This window comes from Pimephales promelas, chromosome 13, assembly GCF_988280905.1.
Source record: "Pimephales promelas chromosome 13, fPimPro1.hap1.1, whole genome shotgun sequence".
Classification (NCBI taxonomy): Eukaryota; Metazoa; Chordata; class Actinopteri; order Cypriniformes; family Leuciscidae; genus Pimephales; species Pimephales promelas.
In genome coordinates, this window is record NC_142781.1 from 18,959,570 (window position 1) to 18,982,277 (window position 22,708).

At 37.4% G+C, this 22,708-nt stretch overlaps 3 protein-coding genes across 5 annotated transcripts in view; 2 read left to right on the forward strand and 1 right to left on the reverse strand.

Moving 5' to 3' along the window:
- The first annotated feature begins 7,292 nt into the window (after positions 1–7,292).
- srd5a3 (steroid 5 alpha-reductase 3) lies at positions 7,293–9,118 on the forward strand. Its single transcript, XM_039691955.2, has 5 exons — positions 7,293–7,547; positions 7,651–7,802; positions 8,102–8,293; positions 8,492–8,617; positions 8,753–9,118. The coding sequence occupies exons 1-5, from the start codon at positions 7,351–7,353 to the stop codon at positions 9,010–9,012; spliced, it is 927 nt and encodes a 308-aa protein (XP_039547889.2). The 5' UTR covers positions 7,293–7,350; the 3' UTR covers positions 9,013–9,118.
- Positions 9,119–9,814: 696 nt separating this feature from the next.
- On the forward strand, positions 9,815–14,493 carry tmem165 (transmembrane protein 165). The gene is made up of 6 exons (XM_039692116.2): positions 9,815–10,116; positions 11,460–11,685; positions 12,357–12,532; positions 12,624–12,809; positions 13,080–13,185; positions 13,276–14,493. The coding sequence occupies exons 1-6, from the start codon at positions 9,976–9,978 to the stop codon at positions 13,350–13,352; spliced, it is 912 nt and encodes a 303-aa protein (XP_039548050.1). The 5' UTR covers positions 9,815–9,975; the 3' UTR covers positions 13,353–14,493.
- A 7,013-nt stretch (positions 14,494–21,506) lies between these two features.
- Positions 21,507–22,708, reverse strand: part of clocka (clock circadian regulator a) — a 61,245-nt gene continuing 60,043 nt past the window's right edge. For all 3 annotated transcript variants that reach the window (XM_039692115.2, XM_039692114.2, XM_089118566.1), the window contains one exon: positions 21,507–22,518. In XM_039692115.2, coding sequence (XP_039548049.2) covers positions 22,195–22,518 — 324 coding nt within the window. In that variant the 3' untranslated portion in view covers positions 21,507–22,194. The remainder of the gene's footprint in view (positions 22,519–22,708) is intronic.

Consider the following 22,708-nt stretch of genomic DNA (forward strand, 5'->3'; position numbering starts at 1 on the left):
GACTCCAGATGCCGAAGGTCACAAGAACATAGACCTTCAGAACAGTCTAAATCACTTTATCAGAGATCAATTCCGTGGACCTAACTCAATCAAGAAGCGAAAATGGAAAATGCACAATTTCCACGAAACAAATGGCTTTAATACAGAGGTGAGAATTACACTTGGGGGTTCCAACCCCTCAATTAAAGTTTAATCATCATGGTCCAAATAAAATTGGATGGATTATTTTTTTTTATGTAGAATTAAGTGTTTCTTCAAAAGTATGGGTATTCAAATTTCAAAATCAAAGGAATATTTACATATTTATTTATTTGATCAATTTCTATTTTAATCTTGAAAGTTACATATTTTGCAGTCCATTTTAAAAAAAACTGTGCATATCTTATGTGCATCTAAGGACACAAAAAGTTTGAAATAGAGATTTTTACTTGGACTCCATGGGTTCCATTTTAAGTTAAGCTGAGCTGAGCATTAACATGACATAATAGGAACTTTCTTTGTTTACCAGAACCTTCCAATAAATTGGCTAACCTTGTGTATATTGAGCAAATTTAATAGATTGTAGGCATTATTTATAGCAAAATATATAAATATCTAAATTGAAGTAATCAGTGTGATGGTGACTTGAAAAACGTAACACAAATAAATTAAAAAAACACACAGAGCTGATACATCTATTCATTCTCGATGACATAAATGTATGTCATCGTAAGTTCACATTCTTGAACCAAAAACACAAATTATTCAAGTGCAAGGGATTTTGAGTGATGCTCAGAAGTCACCAAATATGGTGGACGGGGTGCTGTCCCAGGTTTGGGCAAGGCCAATCTGGGGGTAACTGGAGATTACCCAAGCACTTTAAGTCTGATTTATTTTGATGTATTTTGTGTGTAAACAAGCACAAAAATAAATAAATAGATACAAAAAAGCAAAAGTTTCAGTGCAAGTTTTTTTTTTTTGAGTAGACATGCAATTCCAATCTCATGAACAACTGTAACTATTTTTTTATTTATTTTTTTAGTTTTTGATGTTGTATGAAATCAAATGTTTGATTTTTAGTTTAAAAAAATAGAGGGGCCAATTACAATTTTAGTTTCTGACAGAAATTCCTTTTTTATTGACATTTTACTGATCTCAGTCAAACAGAAATAATATGAACTGATTCTTGTATTAGAATGGAACCTTTTTAATCAGAATAATTTGAATAGATTTTGTACATTTCTAAATGCATAACTCATTGAATATCTCCTGGACCACCTTCTGAATATTTTAGTGAAAGAAATGCTATATTTTGCCTTAGGTGTACATGACTTGCAGCTTCATTTTGCAGAGGGGGACACTTTGACCATTCCATTGTCTGAAAACAATCTGTGTGTCCATGTTTCCTGTACTGTAAAGTGTTACAGGACAATCATTAACAGTAATTCTGTTCCCCTGTCTCTGGAGGTAAGGAGGCTGGCGGAGTACTGTAACCTCCCTTGTTTTTCCAGCAAGCTGAGATAGAATGTCCCAGAGAAGCTGCCAGTGGGATATGGGTGGATCCAAAGGATAAAACTGGAAAGGCAGGGAGTTTACCTTTTATTGTGTAACAAGCTGTATGACACAGGACATCTCCAGGCAAACAATGCACTAAGGTCATGTATTGTGTTTGAGTGATGGGCAATATCAAGTCTTGGGTCAAGTGTTGGTCGTATACAGTGGTTTCACAATTAATGGTGTAATAGGTTTGTAATGGAAGGCTTAATTATGAAGACACTCTTTAAAATGAAGGTTCCAAAAAGGGGTTTCACTGACTTTAGATATATGTGGATGAAATTAACTGAAATTGATGTCTGTTTTGTCTAATACTTTGTGATACTCATTTAGTCTCTTTTTGTTTGTTGTTGTTGCAAGGACTGTGAACTGATGCATTATGGGTCTTGATTGTTCATTTGGGGGGGTTGATCAAAAGGGTTAGAGTTTGAGTCTACAACCACCACATGTTTCCTGTCCTGGTCATTTCTGCTGGGAGTCAAAGCACCTAAAACACTCCTCCCTCTGAGCAGGGAAAAGAAAATCAGGAAAAAGAAAGCACTTCCTATCTTTTGGACTCGTGCTAACAGTAGGCATGGAAAAGCCCTCAAAGGGAACTCTGGGGGTTTGTTTGATATAGGAAAGAGCAAAACATTCAAAAACGAATGAATGGTGGATAAAAATGGATGGAGTATAGAATGTAGAATTTATTACTAGTTCATGTAATATTGCAAGAAAGATGCAGGTGAGCATACGATGGGTTATAAATCTAAAGATTCAACAAACAAACAAAATGACATTTCTTTGATATATTTTTCTACCATAGATTAATAAATAAAGCTGTAAGTAAGCTTGTTTGTCTGTAAACATTGTTTATTTGAGCTTTTGGGGGGAACTATTTGTTTTTGCAGCCAATGAAAAATGGTGAGTCTTTCGCAAACCAGTTTGAAACAACCAAATCATTTTCACTTGGTGAAACAAAAGGTGCAGAAACACACACTTTTTAATGTATTCAAAATATCCCTTTAGTTTTAAGATTCTGATTGGTGTAAGTTAAAAAAAAAATACAAACAGTCTTCTTTTGCTCTCTGTTTTTTTTTTTTTTTTTTTTTTTTTTTTTACTCTTTTAAACCATGATGCAATAATTGAATAATCTATTACCTACTACTACATCCCAATGGGCCTAGTCAAGGTGTGCCAGTTCCTGCTCTGTCATCAGCACACGCATGGGTACTGGAAAAGAAAACACAGGGAAAGCCATGAAAAACGAAGCTATTCAGACAACCAGAACAATACAATAAAGAGAGAGAGAGAGCAATGTAGTTTACGCAATCTAACCATATTAGCAATAATACCATGTTTATGTGCTCTATATAATAAAAATGGCTTATTCAGGGTTTTTGGAGAAAGCACAATTCTGAAATGTCATATAAATGTGGTTTGGGGGATTAAGAGAAAGTAAAGTATGATTTCACTTTTCTAACTTTAGTTAGTGTGTGATGTTGCTGTTTGAGCATAAACAACATTATCAAAGTTACAACGCTAAAAGTTCAAAGCAAAGGAAGATATTTGCTTTTAAAGCAAAAGACCACAACAAACGGCTGGTATAGGGACTACACGACGACATTACTCCCGGGTTAGTGACATCACCAACCCTCTACATAAACCCCGCCCCCGGGAACAGTCCATGTTGAGAAGAGGAAGAGAAGAGTACTTTTGTGAGTCAGCTCAAACTTAAGCATCCATCTATTCACATGCAATAGAAAGTCACTCTGTGTGCATCTCACAACAGTTCCCATATGAGCGATTTATAGATTACATTGAGAAAAGTTAACTCCACATCAGCAACATAAACTCATCAACTAACCATTCAGAGACGTCCTGTTGTATTCTACAACTTTGACTGATTCCATTTTAACGTTGAAGGGAGAACAGTTTCTGTCATTTTAGCACAGACAGTAAAAGAATGGACAGAGCGACCCCATTGATTTCAACGGAGAAGACTGAAACCCGATTTTTGCACTTCCTGTCTGATGTCTGAGCGACTGCGCAGGCTCAAACTGAGGGTGACGACAGTCTGACAGTTGAAAATCTTAGCAGCTGTGCCTAGCCAAAACGGACTCTCTATCTATGGGCTTCTCCCTCAACTTTATGCCTCCATGTCCCTGTCCCCTTAATTTGCCTCATAGAGAGTAAAAGATTGCCTGCGAGCTTCTCCTCCTGTCTATACGGTAATGTCTCTAATGTGCGACAGAAAGTTGTGTAGTAATGACGTAATCGTTAGCCTATTTTTCACAAAAACGGCATCTACGGGGCCATAATGTAAGATACAAAGTAATGGAGCGTTTTAAACATTGTCATGTTTCTTTAGAAATAAATAATGGACAAATGAAGTCTTTGGATACCTCAGATGTAAAGTTATTCAAAAGTCAATGGGATGCTAACAGCAGGTGAAGTTCTGCTACAATGCCGGCTCCTGCTAGGCTTCAACTTCCAGCTGATAGATTACCCCCTTGCATTTTAGCGTGTCTGCGTGTGGAAATCGCAGCTGCTAACACACAAGCTCTTGAAACCCCAACATCTGCAGCAGCTCATTTGCATTTAAAGGGCCAGGCACAAAACGGTGCGTTTTTGCAAACCCTCAAAAAGTGACAACTTTAACATGCTATATAAAAATATCTGTAGGGTATTTCGTGCTAAATCTTCACAGACACACACTCAGGGGAAATCAGAGATTTTACCACCCCTTTAACACATGGCTCATGCGACCACGTAAAAATCCTACTTTTTGGAGAGTGTGCATGTGCATGCCGGAGTTAGGGTTATATCTGTGTGTGTTGAATCAATATGGGATGCAATTTGTCATAGGACGTGAAATCGAAGGTCGAAGAGAGAAAACGAAGATCGTCCATGTTCAACTCCTGTCTGACCTGTTCTCAAGACCGGTGACAGGAAAAGAAAGCTGTGTACTGGCAGTAGTGCTGTGTGTACTGTGGCACTAAGCTAAAAGCAACTGTGATGAAAAACAGGGGGGCCCATGTACAGTATGTCTTCATACAGAATAGCAATGTCAATGATATACATTTGAATGGCCGAGTAGATAGCTGTGACTGTTTTCCCTGGTTTTTATGTGTTCTGTTAGTGGTAAACGGTGCATGTTTTACCTACAGTAAGTTGTCTTATAGGCGACAGGGAGTTAAATGGTGACTCACCAATATGTTGGAATATCTCTCAAACTATGAGAAAGTACCTATAGCAGGTGTCCAATCCTTCTCATAGAGGGCCACTGTTCTGCAGAGTTCTGCTCCACTAAACACACCTGAACTAGATGATCAAGGTCTTTTAGGCATACAAGAAACTTCCGGGCAGGTGTGTTGAAGTTGGAGCTAAACTCTACAAGACCGAGTTCGGACATCTTGGATCTCATGGTGCCATATAATTTAAAATTAAATATTATGGATTCATATCCTGTGATCCTAAAGAGGACATGGAAGTGGTTTGGATAATCAATGTATGGATGCATTCCATAAAAAGAAAAGGGTTTGTGTGTGTGTGTGTGTGTGTGTGTGTTTGGGGAACAAAAGCGGAAGATGCAGAAGAGGCCATAGAGAAATGAGTGGAGAAGCAGCATGGATGGATGGGCAGAAGGACAAAAGAATGGAAAGAGGAGAGAAGAAGGGATCTTAATAGGGTCCAGCACTGTGCACAGTGAGGAAGAGTCGGGAGGGGGCAGGAAACACTGCACACATCCTCAGATAGGAAACACAGCCTTTTCCATGATCATCCTGCGTCAAATATTTCAGAGGTTTTGGTTTGTTCTCTTTCACACACACACATTTATTGACTGATCACACATATAGTTAATGGCTCAAGTGGGGAATGAGGTTTCCTTGCATTGCTGGCAAACTGTCCAAACAAACAGACAGAAGCATATTGTCTAGTCTGGTTATTGCTTTACTTCCTGTTATAAATCACAACCTCATTAAATGGAAAATAGAATGAGACACACACACGCACACAGGTGTAACACATATGAATTATTGGTGACCATTTTTTTTTTTTAAATTACAAATACTATTATTTATTGGATGGGCCATGAAAGTACACGTTCAGAAAAATAAGACTGGGATTGTACATCAATTGTCAAGTTGTGTCACTGAAATGAAAGTCGGGTTGACGTATTGACATCAGAGCCCGGCGTTGGGTTGACGGCAGAACCCGTCTGATGTTGGTTTCTGATGTCAACCCAATTTTCATTTTCAACCACAATACAACGTCTGTCCAACATTGGAGATTAACATCAATCTGATGTTGGATTCTGACATCAACATAATTTTCATTTTCAATGTTGGGTTTCTATTTTTTGTTGTTGTTTTGGAGCACACTAGCTCATAGATAACAGTAAGGCTGACATATTCATACTAAAAGACAAAAAACGTTAAATAGGGCCCTATTTGAGGGAACAGCCATTTGGCTGTACGAAACCATTGTGGACATTATTGAGTGCACTTATTCAGTCTCACATTCAATCCCACCACTGGAACTGTGTTGAAGAAATAAATCTGGTACTGATATGAGGGTACGTAAGCAGGAATTGATTCAGAGGCATAAGGAGCTGTTAGTATTACATGCAACACTGCAACAATAAATGCTGTTTATACAATGCATTGACAGTTACGATACTGAAGTACTTTTAAAAACGAGTTCTTCTGTACTTTTACTTAAGTTAATATCGGTTTTTACCACTTTTACTTGTAACAGAGTAATATTTGACCAGTAGTATCTATACTTTCACTCAAGTAAGGAAGTTGTGTACTTTGTCCACCTCTGATTATTTATTTATATTGATAGTAGACATCCTGACATAGCCTATGCACTATACATCCTCTGAAAATTACATAGGCCTATTTTAACACACTTGAGATGTTGGTTTGTCTTTGTGTATTTTAGGAGTGAATTTCTAGGATCACACGACAAATGGATTATTGCACAGCAATACTCCCTTACCAAAGCATAATTGTGACTAAAAAGCTGTTATGCATGGGCGTAGATGACTTTCTGAGGGTACTGACAAAATATATTTTGCCTGCTGCCCCCTTGTGTTCATAATTTAGAACTTTGGATGGTAGGGGAAGGTAGCGCCTTTTTCGCCTCTGATTGGCTAGAAAGGCTCTGCTCTGATTGGTTATTTAATTTGGCCGTGAAATCTCTTCAGATTTACACATACACACACAACCCCTATACCTATACTAAACCTACCCAACATTACACACTCTAAACCAAATCAAATAAAAGACAATGCCATCCAAAACAAGACACAAAAGGGGGGGAGGGGAACGCGTATTCGGTGACCCAGAAAGTAAGCAAAAAATAGCCTTTTAAAACAGATTAACCAAAACGTGCTTTTTCTGTCATGGTCCATGGTATTAAATAGCCCTAGATCTAGTCAAGTCCAGGGCTCTCAGATTTTGAAGACAGGCAGTGACAAAAGTATAGAATCATGTAAGTTAATGTTTAAGTTACACTATCCGTATCAAGGTGTTTTGATTCTTTTTCTCCAGTTTTCTGATCCACAGTGGGAAATATCATCAACCAAAGCTTGTGTTAATAAACATTCATTTTCATATATTTAAGATTATGAAAAGATTTTGTAGATACAGAGAGCTTAATGTTTCTTCTAATGGGTTTAATCATGCCAGATGTTCTGGAACATTACCTGACCATGGAGCGTGGGGTCTATTAGCATTAGCAAATTTCTGTCAAGTGGAACCTAAAATATCCGGTTTTTGTTTCCTTCGGAACAATTACAGGAGAGGACAGAAGTATGGTGCTGCTGCGATGCATACAATAACAATAGTTAATATTATATGGTTTTCGTTAGCACTATGTTTTATAGTAGCCTTTTGCCTTTATACGTTTTCGTTGAAACTGCCTAACAGGCTGGAGGACGTGTTTCAGGATGTAATCCGATATGGAAAAACTAAGGAACACACCAAGCGCCCAAGCAGGCAGCTCGTTTTTAACCTACCAAAGAGGTGATTTTGGATTAATTAAAGTTCTGTATATTGCCAAGAATATCATGATTTGAAAACGCCAAGACGATTGTGCAGGAAACATTTTCTCTGATGTTTTCTTTAGGTGTTTCGTTCATTTTTATGCGGTGTCTGTCATGTGGAATGGGCTGCTTCTTCTATTCTCCATCCGGTCTGTCGTCATGAGTGAGACACTCCCTGATTGGCTGATTGACGCGCTTTGTCGTTTGACTGGCAGACCAAAAGATGCTTGGAACGGTACTTAAATCAAATTGCAAAGAAATATATTTTTTTTTCCACTTTATCTTACTTTTTTTAAAACATGGTGACCAGCATGTTACTGTATTAAAACCATAAAAATGTAGTAACCAACTATGCCATTAAAAAAAAAAAATACAATCAGAAAAATTCTGAAAGCTCCTTGGGCACATTTTATAAGGGAGACCCCATATTTTTAATATGATTTATTTCTCACGAATATATATTTAATTTTATCTGTTACTTTCCATTTACCATTCAATTGAATATTCACATGCTTAATTGTGTTTGATTTTCAGAGTTACATTTGTCCATTCTGCTTTTACAAGTGCTACTATGGGTCCATTCCTTTAGACGGCTATTGGAGTGCCTGTTTGTCAGCGTATTCTCTAATGGTGTGATCCATATAGTCCAGTACACATTTGGTTTGTGCTACTATGTCCTACTTGGACTAACTATCCTGTGTTTAAATGCCTCTTTGCCACAATCAGGTTAGTACAGTGTGTTATTTATGATTCTATCAATACTTTAAATTGCAAATCAAAACCTAATTCATGTTAAATTGACAAATATATATATATATATATATATATATATATACACACACACACATATTTTAGAATATAGCAGCCTAGATTTATCTGGATATTTCCCTGAACTTTACTCTTTGTGTCTCTCTGCAATGTCAGGGGCTGTTCCTTTCTTTAAACAGCTCACATGGTATCATGTGATCGGGACTCTTCTTTTCATTGGGGCATCACTCCTCCAGCACTGGTCCCTCTCACTGCTGGCTAAGATGAGGACTGACAACTCGGGTAGGAAGCCCCTTTAGTTTGTTTAAATATGTATGTATATATATATATATATATATATATATATATATATATGTATGTATGCTATACATTTTTTTTTTACAAAAAATAAATCTTTGTTCTCTCTATGCAACACAGGTAAAGTAGAGACTCTGGCCCACAAGATGCCATGTGGGGGCTGGTTTGAGCTGGTCTCTTGTCCGCATTACCTGGCTGAGCTCCTGATTTATGTTGCCATGAGTGTTTGTTGTGGCTGCAGTTCCTTAACCTGGTGGCTGGTGGTACTGTATGTACTCTATAACCAGGCACTGGCTGCACAGCTCTGCCATGATTACTACCGGAGCAAGTTTGAGACATATCCACGTCAACGCAAAGCTTTTATACCCTTTGTCCTGTGATTTATGCATTTTATATGAAAATATGAACCTAATGAATAAATAAACTATTAGCTAAATGAAAATAAGCTGATCTCAGTTGCTCTCTCTAAAAATTGGAACAGCTGATACATGGTTCAGGTATGTTTAATGTGTAACAACATGCAGGGCGAAATGGACCGTTGTCCTGACAGACTGACCTCAGGAGGTGATTGACAACAGCTATCAGCAAATTACTTCAAAAGAAAGTGGATCCTACTCCATTAGAACAAGAGAGTCCATTACATTTTTTGTCAGCCTAATTCTTGCTATTGATGAATTGATAACATTCACTTCATTTTCATTTGAACGAGAAAACATAAGCAAATACAGAAAGGTTAACAATTATAAAATATCAATAATTAAGCACCAGTGGTAAATATGGCCAAATAAAATGGGTATTTACTTGTATTTAAAGATTTTACTAGTTTATGATTCAGTTTAATGCATTAGATGCAATAATCTTAAGGTCAGTATTTATTAGGTCAGTAATAGTATCCACTGCTTGTCCATTCAGCTGTTAGTAAATACATTCAGCAATGTGCACAGCCGTGTAACAATGAGAAGCCAAACTCATGTCCATTAATTATTTATGTCTTGAGAAGAGTTTCTAATCTCATATTTTCCTTTTACATTACAACTCTACCTAACACATGAAGGTGTTTCTTCATAAGTTATTAAGACTGACGGACGTCTCAGCCAATAGTCTACCTCAATTTTGGTGACGCATGTCTCTCCTGTACACGTTTATCTACCAACTGACCAATCACGGTTGGTTTCCACACAACACGTTTGTCTTAGCCTGTGGTGTCAGTCTTTCGGCGAAATGATGACCACGGTGGGCTAGCAAGATTGTACCGACAACTCTAATGTTTATAAATTGGCGGTTTTATTAGCTAAATTTGCAGAGTATTAACACTAAATAAACCGCATTAGCCATCCATTAAGATGCCTCTCCGGGCCGGCGAGCGGCATGGCGGTGGCAGGTTTAAATGCTTCCTTGTTCTACTTAACGTCGTGTTGTTTTCAGCCCGAGTTATAGCAACTCAAGAAGAGAATAAAGTCATTAACGAGCAGCAACCCGCGGAGGTGCGTAAGAACATATTTTCCTTTTTGCTAAGAAACATACATAAGAAAGATTATTAAACTAACTTATATAAATGTGTCCAAGTCAATGAGGAGTGATGCTAAAACTAGCTAGGCAAGTTAAAGAGGGAAGTGTCATTCGAGGGAAACAAACGTCTAAATACTGTCTGGTTAAACTTTCTGTTTAACGTTACTTGGATATAAGGCTGGAATAAACGGATGAATGTAACTTAATTGTGTCAAGCAGGGATCATCCAGGATATTCTGTTATAGATAATGTGGGTTTTTATACTTTGGTAAATACATGTGTAACTAACTTATAACCATAAAAATACTTCAGTTTCTTAATCTACTCATCTTCTTTTTATGTGAAGTGTTGGAGCCCAAGGAGTTTGCCCACCCTTCTCATTGATGAAGTGCAGGACTTGTTCAATTTGATCAGTCAGAGGCACAAATTTGTGGCATTGAAATTAAGCTTTTTCTCTGAGGGTATGAGCACAGAACAGATCAAATTAAAGAACCCAGTTGCATTGATATGTAACGTTAGAAAGTAATATACCCTCATGTCACGATACATATCACGATACAATATTATTGCGATACTCCGAGATATATGGTAAAAGGTTAACAAAAATATAACTACTGATTCAAATGCTAAATTTGTTTTTACATTGAGGGTGAAAATAAATAGGCTTGGACTTGGTGCTGGTAATCCAATACACAAGACAATAGTGACATCAGAATAAAAATATTCATGAATGATTCTGACACTGAAAACTAAATTATTTTAGACGAATATGTTTGCACTCCATCACTGATATATTTAAAATAATGTAGTCCACTTTTTACTGGTAACATAAGACATTATCAGGACCCACAAATATATATATATATATATATATATATATTCAACATTATACATAGTAGTTTAATGTACCAGTACTACCGACACTAAAACTCTGTAACCTACATTTTTTTCACGCACAGTAATTTTCATTTTGGGTGTACTATACTCAATGCATATCTTCACTATCCACGATAGATATTGTTGCATTTTTGTATTGCAATATATTGTGATATTTTGTTACATCCCTATTAGTAAGTGTTTATTTAGTTATGTTGCTGCTGTTACCATTTTAAAGGGATAGTTCACCCAAAAATGAAAATTAGCTGATGATTTACTCACCCTGAAGCCATCTTACTTTCAGGCGAATATAATCGGCGAATATATTATATTCGAATATATTATTTTCTGTTGCTCCATATTTTGTAGAAATGATGTTGCTTAGACAGTTACAGTTATTAATTGACCTAACATCTGAATCATAATTTCTGTCCTGCTACAGAAGGCAACCACCGGTCACGCTCCCGGCCCGGCAGTGAGCATCAATGAACCCGATAAGGGAAACCTGGGCTTTATTCATGCCTTTGTGGCAGCCATCTCAGTCATTATCGTGTCTGAACTGGGAGATAAGACGTTCTTCATTGCAGCAATCATGGCTATGCGCTACAATCGCCTCACTGTTTTGATGGGTGCTATGTTGGCTTTGGGACTCATGACATGTCTGTCAGGTAGGTGAAATACAGTTGTTCTAAAGCACCTTTTTTAAAATCATCTACAAATGTTGATATGCTAAGACTTTTAATGTCACATGACTTAAGAGTGGGGAAAAACGTTTTTGGGTATTACGTGTTGAATAATCTGTTATCTGACATAAAATTTAACATAGCAAGTTTTAAACAGTCAAATACCCCCACCTCCTTAAAGGGGTGATGAACTGAGAAATCAAATTTTCCTTGAGTTTTCGAAATCTATTGAGCTTTTTTTCTTTGAGCTTTTGAAATCTATCATATTATAAGAGTATCCTGTAAGTTTCAGAACTGAAAACGTCCTTGTTAGTCCAATAAAAGCTTTTATTGACACCAGCCTCAGCAAACGACTCATTTTGAAAAGTGGGGAACTATGACGTCAAAGAGGATAAAACCCCACCCCTGCAGAAGAAGATCACCGCCTACTTCAACACAGCCGGTTTAGCCCCGCCCACCAATTCGCGCATTACACGCATAGCTAAATAACATCGGATGCCTACCTCTTGATGACAAACGGATCGAGCTACTGAGCAATAGAAAATTTTGTGCAGTGCCTGATGCACTGCCTAATGCATTAAAAGAGTGTTGATCTACTGTGTGTATTTTATAAAATCCTCTCAATGCACCTGTTTTTCTGTTTGTCTTCCCGTTAGTCCTGTTTGGTTATGCCACCACCATTATCCCACGCATCTACACCTACTACATTTCAACAGCGCTGTTTGCCATCTTTGGGTTGAGGATGCTGAGGGAGGGACTGAGGATGAGTGCTGATGAAGGGCAAGAGGAGCTGGAGGAGGTCCAGGCTGAGATAAAGAAAAAAGATGAGGAGGTAAAAGCTTTGTAACTTAAGTGGTATGGCTATATATAACACACCACCTGAAGCATTTAATCTGACCTCTGATTGACCTCTCCTCCCTCAGCTTCAGCGCTATAAGCTGGCAAACGGCACACCCGACGTGGAAGCGGGGTCGACGGCGACCTTGTTGCCTCAGAGGAAGTGGCACAGTTTGATCTCACCAATATTCGTTCAGGCACTCACCCTCACCTTCCTCGCCGAATGGGGTGACCGTTCTCAGCTTGCAACCATTGTTCTGGCTGCAAGAGAGGTATTGTACAGAGTCAAAGATTAAATGCATGAAAATGTATTTCATGAACACATTTTTGTTATACTGGTTGAAACTTTCTTCACATTTTGATCTCAATCAGTTATAGAATTGGTCTAAATATTAAAACACATATATAAAATGTACGCTATTATATATTGCAATTTATCAATTTCATAAATCATCTAATTTAATAGCTCAATAAAGTCCTGTATGATGACTAATAGCTTTTGAGATGTTACCTGTGAAGAACTGGCTGGTTTTGTGCTCCAGAATCCATTTGGAGTAGCAGTTGGGGGAACATTGGGACACTGTCTGTGCACAGGACTGGCTGTTATCGGTGGAAGGATGGTGGCTCAGAAGATCTCTGTCAGAACCGGTAAGTCATTTACTACAGTACTTAATGTTCTGTAGGTTTACATGAGCAATGATCTATATCCAAATTTATTTCCTTTTGTTATGTCTACAGTTACAATCATTGGTGGGATCGTTTTCCTCGCTTTCGCGTTCTCCGCCCTCTTTATCAAGCCCGATTCTGGATTCTGATGGAACTTTTGGTTTCATTTTGTACATACTGTCACCACACTATAACACCGAAGAAGTGGAACTGAGAGACTACGCAAAGACTGCGGATGGGTTGCTTGTTTATTTGTTTTTGTTGTTTTGAGTGAATCTCTTTTGAGTGAGTGAATGGAAAAACAATTTACTGCTCATGTCTTAATGAGCATTTTTTTTTTTTGCTTAATTCCTCCTTGTTTTTCTTTCAACCAGACATTATTCTGTTTTTAGGTGATCCTTATATTTCTCCAGTATGTCACCTTACAGTTTACTTGAACTTGCCAGATGTTTGTCATTGCACTTAGTAACATTTTAAATAACACATAATGAATCTTGATTCTATTATTGTTTTACCTCTGTTTGAGTAGTGCATTATGGATAAATGCTGGCCTGGGTCCAGTCTATTTTATTTAAGTTCTATCTTACTTGACTACAACAGCTGTAAAACTACAACCAGATCAAGACGAGCACCGCCACCCTTCCCTATGACATCGTGTCGTCTACACGCGTCTCAGTGGATAAGAGCCTCTAACCGTCATGATTTCCTCATCAATGACATACTACAGTTCTGAATTGAACACTAAAGTATTCTTTAGGAGCTGCCTATCGATGAGTTGTCCTTGTATTCTTTCATACTATATTAGCAAAGGCTTGAAATGATGTGGGTTCTGATTACATCACCAGTGGCCTTTAAACCCGGACATGGAACTGGTCATTGTGCATTCATAAATGCATGGGTGATCACTCTTCCCCTCTTCGTCACTGACTCACTGGTCATGAAGTGTTAAAAACAGTCATGTTGTTACAGACTCACCTGGAAGAGGCACACAGCAAATAGTTTGCAGTCTTTTTGTAAGGAAATGTAACTACAATTTCAAAAGTCTGCCCTTTTCCTCAGATGTTTTTATTTATTCTAGTATGGAGCACAGATATTGATATTTTGTCATGGTTGAAGAATTTGTCCGGTCATGGAGGAGATTGTTTTTTTTTCTTTCTTTCTTTTTTTGTAACATTTTCAGGGTGACTTTGTCAATATTTGACAGGGGTTAAAGTGTGCTGAACTTTAGCGTTAGAGGAACTACAAAAATGTTATTCCTGTAAATATTAAATTAAAAGGTCAGTGTCAGTCTTTCAGGGGTGTGTTTGTTTGTTTGTTTGTTCAACAATATGAACACTGTTAAACCAAGGAGCAGATGTAATAGTCTACAAAGTTATAAAGTATTTTTTCTAAGATGTTAAATGTGTGCTCAAATAGTTTTTGGACAATTAAGTCAAAATTCTTTGCATTAGATGGAAAATACCAAACCGTGTGGCATCTGCAAACACATTTTTTTTGAGCCCCCTTTTTTAATTATTACATTTTTGTGGCCATCAAGTTCACACAGACCACCGGTGTAGTTCCATCACATAAACATGCTCCAATGTTGACAAGCAGAAAGTAAGTTTGTCTTAATTTTGAACAATATATCTATTGCTTAATACATCAAAATCTAAGAAACGTAAATGATTTGACTGAAAAGTATGCTTGTGCTATGTTTCCACAAATACCTCATTTTGATGCCATATAATGCAGTTACATGTTATAATGCCATATAATGCAGTTACATGTTATAATACATGTTAAATTATGGCTTAAGTGTCGAAAAAAGTTTTGGGAACAATGTAAATATGTATTACATTCAAATCTTAAAGCTGCAGTCTATAGTTTTTTTTCTCTTTGTTGCCATCTCTGTTGGAAATCGAAATTCTGATTAACTAAGAGCATTGCAGTAAATCGCACTGATAAAATCGAATGATCGCTTATATCCCGTCAAACTGCGCAAATTATACTTTGTTCTCAAATTGTTAAAATGTTCAACATTAGCATTGCGTGACTACATTTAATGCCCTTCCGAAATTTATCCTTTTTTCTCACATGGGTCTGGTTGCAGTCTCTTTTTTTCTGAAGTTTTACTTTTGCGTTTTACAATGGATGAATCTCCAGTTGTCACTGGTGATTGTCGTTTGAATCTTTGATGCGTCATCAGATTTATAAGTTTAATTATATCAAGTGCTGTGAGAAAAGGCTATAAATCTCTACCTCCAACATCGCAATATAGCTTATACTAGCCGCAAAGACATGTTTGAATTTCCCGCGGAAATCCACCACTACCACTGGAATTTTATATTTGTAAAAACATTATTACAAGTTTACAGGTTTGAATCAAGCTATAAGGCAAGCCGATGGTTGTGAACACTGGCTGGTTATACTGTTTAAAATTTATTTAGGGTATTTTTTAACCCAAAACAGTTACGGACTGCAGCTTAAACCTAAAACAGGCAACGTGTCTCACAAGACGCATCGTCTTTTTGGGGGGCATATGAATGATTTTTTCATCAAATCCTTATATCACTTATGACAGCCTGGTCTGTCTTGACTATGCTGGTCACATGATCTGCTTCAAAAAAATGTGTTATTAATTAATTTGGTTAATTAGTCAGCCTGACCTAAATCCAATATGGCTACCAGTGGTGCTGAATTCATTCAGATTTTGATATAAGTAAATATATATTAAACTTACTTTTCTTCTGGAAAAAAAAAAAGAATACTGCTAAGATTAATTGTGAACATTGTAAAATCAAGTAATATGTTGTTATTTAGCACATTTTGAAATATGTGTCTACTGAGTCACGTTGTAGGTTTAGGGTATAAAAAGGGATTAAACTAGCTCTATTTAAAATTAACTATTCAAACACTATTCATTGTATTTCAAGAATGCTTTGGAATATAGACATTATGGAAAAAAAGTTATGGAATTTTAAACTCACAGTAAATCAAATATGCTGTACTTCATATTTTTTTCTTTTTTTTATAAAATATGTATTTTACAAAATATTTTTTTTACTATAAAATTACTATAAAATCAAAGCCATACATCTAACCAAGTTGTGTTCCAAATTTGAAGTTGATATCATAAAAATTGAAGTTCCCATAAGATTTTATTTAGGCATAATACCCCAAAATAGCCACTGGGTGACTTATATTCCATTTAATTTAATTGTATTCATTCTGCCATAACAAATTAATACATTTCTGTCCAAATATTACTTCTGTCACAAAATATGGAACCTTGAGACTCAGACCTTTCTGGCAATATGCATTTTGTCAAGATTAAAAAAAGGTTTTGAAAGGATTTTTGCCACAACATGGCAACCGGTCATATTGGTCGCGTGAAGCACATCGACGGGACACAAACCAAAGTTCAAACCAAAGATCGCAGAGCATCAGCGCCCCTGTTACTAGAGAGAGCTACAAGCACAGAAATGCTGGTGTGGAGGAGCATAAATAACCACAAACACTTCCAAGAATTAAAAGATTGAAGGCTGCAAACCTGGTGTGAAATGTCTTAAAGCGATCACCATAAAAGAGCAACAAGTAGGCACAGCAGTTTAAAAACTTGAAAGGATTTGCACCAGCCAAGTCCAGAACGCAACAAGAGATCTGAGGCGAGTCAAAGAGAGGAGACAGATTAAAAAACATTGGAAAAGATCCTCTTACGCTGAGTGAGAAGGTCTCATGCCACTCCAAGTAGATATTAAGATCCGCCTGGCGACTTTGCAATGGGCAGAGAACTTGAGGAAACTGCAAGAAGAAAGAACACGTTTCTATAAAGACGCTTTCAAGTTCGTCAAAGACCTTTTTGAAAAGGAAAAAAGCAGAACTTTGGGAATTGGAGAAACCTGTAAAACATCCGCCATGACACAAAACGGCATGAGCAGATAGTCATCCCACCTGACATCCTGCCAATCCAACCACCTGAATTCAACATGGACACTAGCCCTCCTAAATGGAAAGAGGCAGAAAACCTGGTCCGACGAGCAAGAGCAGCATCGTCTCCAGGGTCTAACGGAGTACCATAAGAACGCACCAGATGTCCTACACTTTCTGTGGTGGCTCTGAGGGTAGTATGGCAGAAGCAGAACATACCCATGGCTTGGCAAAGGACTGGCGGCATGCTAATTCCACAAGAAATGAGTGCATCAGACATCAGCCAATTCCAGCCAATCTGCCTTCTCAACGCCGAGGGGAACATCTTTTTTAGTATAGTAGCACACCGTACGCCTACTTGAAAAAAACAGACAAACAAACAAAACAAGTACATCGACACATTTAGCACTACAGATTTCCTCGCTCTAAAGTCTATGGGATTTTTGAATGGGTTTTGCTAAACTAAAACTTTTTTTAAACTTTATTGTGTCTTCTTGTGTTTTTAAAAAACCTTTATATAGGCTTCAAAATGTATAAGTTTTGGATTAACTTGTAAAGATTATCTTGATAGACAAAACGTGTAAGTGTCACAACTCTTTGTTAAACACAGATCTTATTTTTTGCGATTTTCCAAAAGTCTATGGGGAAAACTGCTTTTCGATCAAGGGAACCCATGCGCCGCTAGCTTCCGAGTTGTCCTACAAAGTGACGTCATCACTTTGGCACTCTATTTAGAGGGAACTACCATAAAAAACAGTTGACAATGCATTTTTTTTTAAAATCATTTTATTTTCAAAATTGAATAAGGGGAGTAAACGGCACTGTTCGTTTAAAAAGGTTCCATTATTTCTTTGTTAAATGTAAGAATGGCCTGGCTCACAAAATGAACCCAATACAGCACACTGTTTTCTGGTGTTACAGATTTCTTATTTTAAAAATTGAGTTTAGGAAAACAGAGCTATGCTCTGGTAGCCCCTGATGGAGCTCTGAAATTTGATGAAACCTAACAAATGGTGAAAGTTAAATAGGTTTATTTAAATAATTTCCTATATTTCCTCTGTATTAACGTGTACTGACCAGATAAATTTCATGAGCCAAACTCGAGTGCTCAGCAAAGAACATCACACGTACAAAGATTAAATGATAGCAAGAGAACACTGATAGACATTCAGAACTTCTAGTGCGTACATCAGAACTACAGAACATTTAACATGGTTCACCACCTCCTTTTCCACTGGGGGCTTTTTAACGTTTCAAAAGCAAATTCAACAGGATTTCGGCATGTTCTCTCATCTTTTCTCACAGCTCTTTGGGTTCATTACTAAACGCCAGCTGACATGAAGTTGCATTGAGCACCACAGACAATCCAGAGGTAAATAGAGGGCAACCGTTATGACAGATCCTGTTTTTTTTTTTTTTTTGTGGCTCTCTATGGAAAATGCAGAAGAATGTGAGTTATTGAATAGGTCACTATCACAAGTGAGGAAAAGAAAGAAGGGGAAAGATTGATGTTGGATTTGATTATTCTAAAACAACCTGAGGAAGCTGTAGTATTTCTCTGTAACCTTAGGGCTGACATAATAAAATCAGTGCAGAAAACAGAAAAACAACCCCTTGATTTCCAAAACATCATTGCATGTGTCAACAACTGACATCTGATGCCAGTGTGAGAGGATTCACTATGCATCAGAAGGTCATTTGTGACCCAGACTGGTCGTCTTAATTTTTAAGCAAAAAACTACTCTTTTTTTTTTTTTTTTTAACGTATTACCTTCAAATGCTCCAAAACATCACTAGGAGTCTGTAGCATAAATCAATGACCTCTCTTACTCGGACAAAGACTGAATCAACTTCCTGAATCCAACTGCATTGTGGGGAGAAAGATCAACTGGTCCTCCAGTGTGTCACAGTTTGTTTAAATCCTTAATTTGAGGTTACAATGTGGAATAAGCTTGATATTCTGTTCACTTTCTGTGCAAAAGGTGTATAACAGTTGTTTTATACATCAACTATAGCCTATCTGCATAAATTCTCTGTTCTGACCTTGCTGTAGAAAAATAAGAATATCTATTTTTTTTATATATATATAATCCTATTTAAAAGTTACTATAAAGCTAAATGACAGTTACATTCAATCAATAATCTCACCTTGCTCATTCTAGCCATGCCGTTCGGTCACAAAATGTCTGTGGCATTGAAATGTACAGCCATCCATGAAGTCTACATTACCACAGAAACCATAACCAGCACATTAATGACCGTCATAGTGACCTGAAGAGTAAACGAACAAAAGGATGAGTTCAGTTACATACTGCATTATCATAGAACCCTATTCTATCGGGTGGAAACTGCAAAATGAACAGCGTTTGGACCAGCACTCCGGATGGGAGGCTTCAACTTCCCGCACAAACCGAACATTCAGACTGGCACTTCTGATATGGAAAATATTGGAATGAACCGGTCTACTTGTACTAACCTTAAAAGGCAATATTGCTCATTAGTGCACTAAAATGTGACTTAGAATAGAATAATTAAAACAATAACATGGTCTTGTCTCACAAGACCAATATTTTGACAGCTGTCAAAACTGTGCTACCTGCTACTCTCAGCTTTTACAATATGAAATGGTCACACTTTATATTAGATGCGTTTAACTACTATTTTTGGTCACCCTATATTTTAAGGTGTCTTTGTTACACTGTAATTATGCATTTAAGTACAGCGTAAAATTAAGCAACTACACAGTACAAAATGTTTAAACTTAAAAAAAGTAAGTGTTAGTGCCGCCATAACTTGGGTATTTGAGTTGACTAAACTTAAAAATGTAATCCAGTGCAAACTCTTACTATTTTAAGTTGAAACAACATTTTTTTTTTGTTTACAGTGTACATGTACTTACTATAGGGTCAGGGTTTGGTTTAGTATGCATTATTTATAGTTATTAGAAAAGTTTACTGCATGTAACATACAACATGTGACAATGACATTAAAATAAAGTGTTCCCAAAATGTTTATTATTAAAACGTACTTATTGTGTTCGTGTTGTATTTTTTGTCTGCTATTGAGGTGAGATACGGGATAGGTCAGAGACAGGTTTGGTAGTATGGTCAATTTAAAGTTTGGGTTAAGTGGTGAGGGAAGGGTAAATAAGTGCATAGTAGTTAAAAACACAATATAAAGTGAGACCAAAAATATGTTAAGGTGTCTTAAAAAAAATAAAAACTATAACTTCTCTTTTTGACAAATTAAATATATTATTATTTATTTATATAATCGTATTGAATGTAATTTTAATGTTGACCCTACAGGAAAACATAACAATTACTTTTGAACATTCATTATGGCTAAGTGCTAAAGTCTTATCGAGCAACTTTGAGGAGACTGCAATTCTAACAATGCATAAATATAAATCTCAAGATCCTGAAGACAGTTAAACAGTTTAAATATCAAATTAATCAACTACAATCTGGCATATTTTAATTACGTAATACAACTGGGGTCAATAAACAGAATCAGATTGTCAACCCTAGGCTTGTGTTCTGTGCTTTGGGCAAAGAGAAAGTTGCTAGTAGTGACTATGTCAGCATTACAGAGGTACTAGTGAACCTATACATTCCTGCTTTTCAAGAGTGTCTATCAGTATGGAAGAAGTTTGCAAAGTCAAGTCGTTATCACTGAAATGTCATCGTTTGACGATGTGCGGAAACCCGAAAAAGGCAAGTGAAAGTACTCCTGCATTAAAGCTGTGCAAATATGTGAAAATCTCGAAATGATAAACAGGTTTGGTTGTTTATATTTCTGGTTATTCAAACCTACATAGTGAATCATACCGAAAACACTGTATAACAGTGTAAACAACCATGTAAACCATTGCAAAACTAGAGGAAGCTATGGCTTAGCCTTGAGCTCATTTCAAACACACTATGTGAATATATTTCCCCCCCATCATAACCCTGCTGTTTTAAGCGTCAGTTCCAGTTTAGCAGAGCACTGTAACTATCATTGTTACATAAAAGCGAACGTCGTGAGGACATTTCCAGCTGTAATGATTCCACGCTAAACAGTCAAAGCCCCATATCATTATTTTGGACTAACTGCAAGATATACTAAATCTGATGCCTTCTCTTTACAGTATTTACAAATGTAAAACATGTCTCTAAAATATTCATATCTATATTTCTGCAATTACTAAGGTGTTACTGCATAACAAGATGCAAAACATCTAAAGATTGCCCGTTCCTTTAACAGTTTTACTAAAAATATGACGTTTTTTAACAAACTGTGACACAATCTGAGGATCCAGCATTGCCTGCTCGGCAGACACACATACATACGAACACGTGCGCAAGCACATACACACACTCACCCCCATCCCACTGGAAAAAGGAAGTCTGTGAAGAGATCAGCCATTATGTGTATTAAGTTTAGCTTTTTTTTCCTTTGAATATTAGAAAAAAAAAAAACGTATATTCAAAGCTACAAATAACAGACTACGCTTTTCATTTCATGCATCATATAAAATATTAGTTTCTCTTTCCTTTTGTCCATATATTTACACATTATTTTACAGGTGAACTGTACAATAAAAGTGGAATCCACACAACATTCTTAAAAATATTTTCTGACCCATAATTACTTCGACAAGTAAAATGAGGAGGAAAGAGGGAGAGAAAGAGAGAGGTGCTGTTTGTCCTGGGGGACTTCTTCGAAGTCTTGAAGCACTCGTTCTGCATAAATTAAACCTGTGAAAGAGGGATGACGGCACACTGGGACTGGGCATACGAGACGAAGGGTGTGTGATGGTGACGGCTTGCGGAAAACCAGGCGCCGCTGCTCCCTTTCCCAGCCAGCAGATAAGTTCAGCGTTCGTGGTCGGACCACTCCCAGAATTCAGCGCAAGCAGCCGTCGATCAACTACCTATAGGTGGAATAGGTCAATTAGGTCTGGCCCTTCACCTATAAGCAGTGGAAGGGTATCTGAGAGGGTACAGTACAAATACTGTTATTTTTTTTAGCTTGAAACACCCCCCTCAGAAGCCCCCCAGCATGCAAGACTGTTTTGTGTCCCTGACGTGCGGTCAGCTACTGAGGTGGCGCGTTGGAGCGGTCCGTCATGCTGTCTGAACGATGAGCTGCCAGTTGCTGCTGTAGCTGTTGCTGCTGCTGCTGTTGCTGTTGTTGTTGCAGCTGTTGCTGCTGTTGTTGCTGCAGCTGCTGCTGCTGTTGTTGATGATGTTGTTGCAGCTGCTGCTGCTGTTGCTGATGTTGCTGCTGCAGCTGTTGCTGCTGCTGTTGCAGTTGCTGCTGTTGTTGCGTTGCAGCTGCAAAAGTGCCTTGCTGCTGCAGAGGAAACGCTGCCTGAAGGATCAGCTGGGTAGACTGGTTGCCATGCAAAAGCCGAGGGGCCTGCAGGAGGAAATGTGCAACATAAATATACATGTAGCAGAGGTGGGAGACTCGAGTCATATGACTTGACTCGAGTCGCAATTTTCTGGACTTGAGACTTACTTGACTAGATCTCTGAAAAGACTCGACTTGACTTTAGACTTGCTCCTTGTGACTTTAGACTTGACTCGGACTTGTGCCTATTTACTTG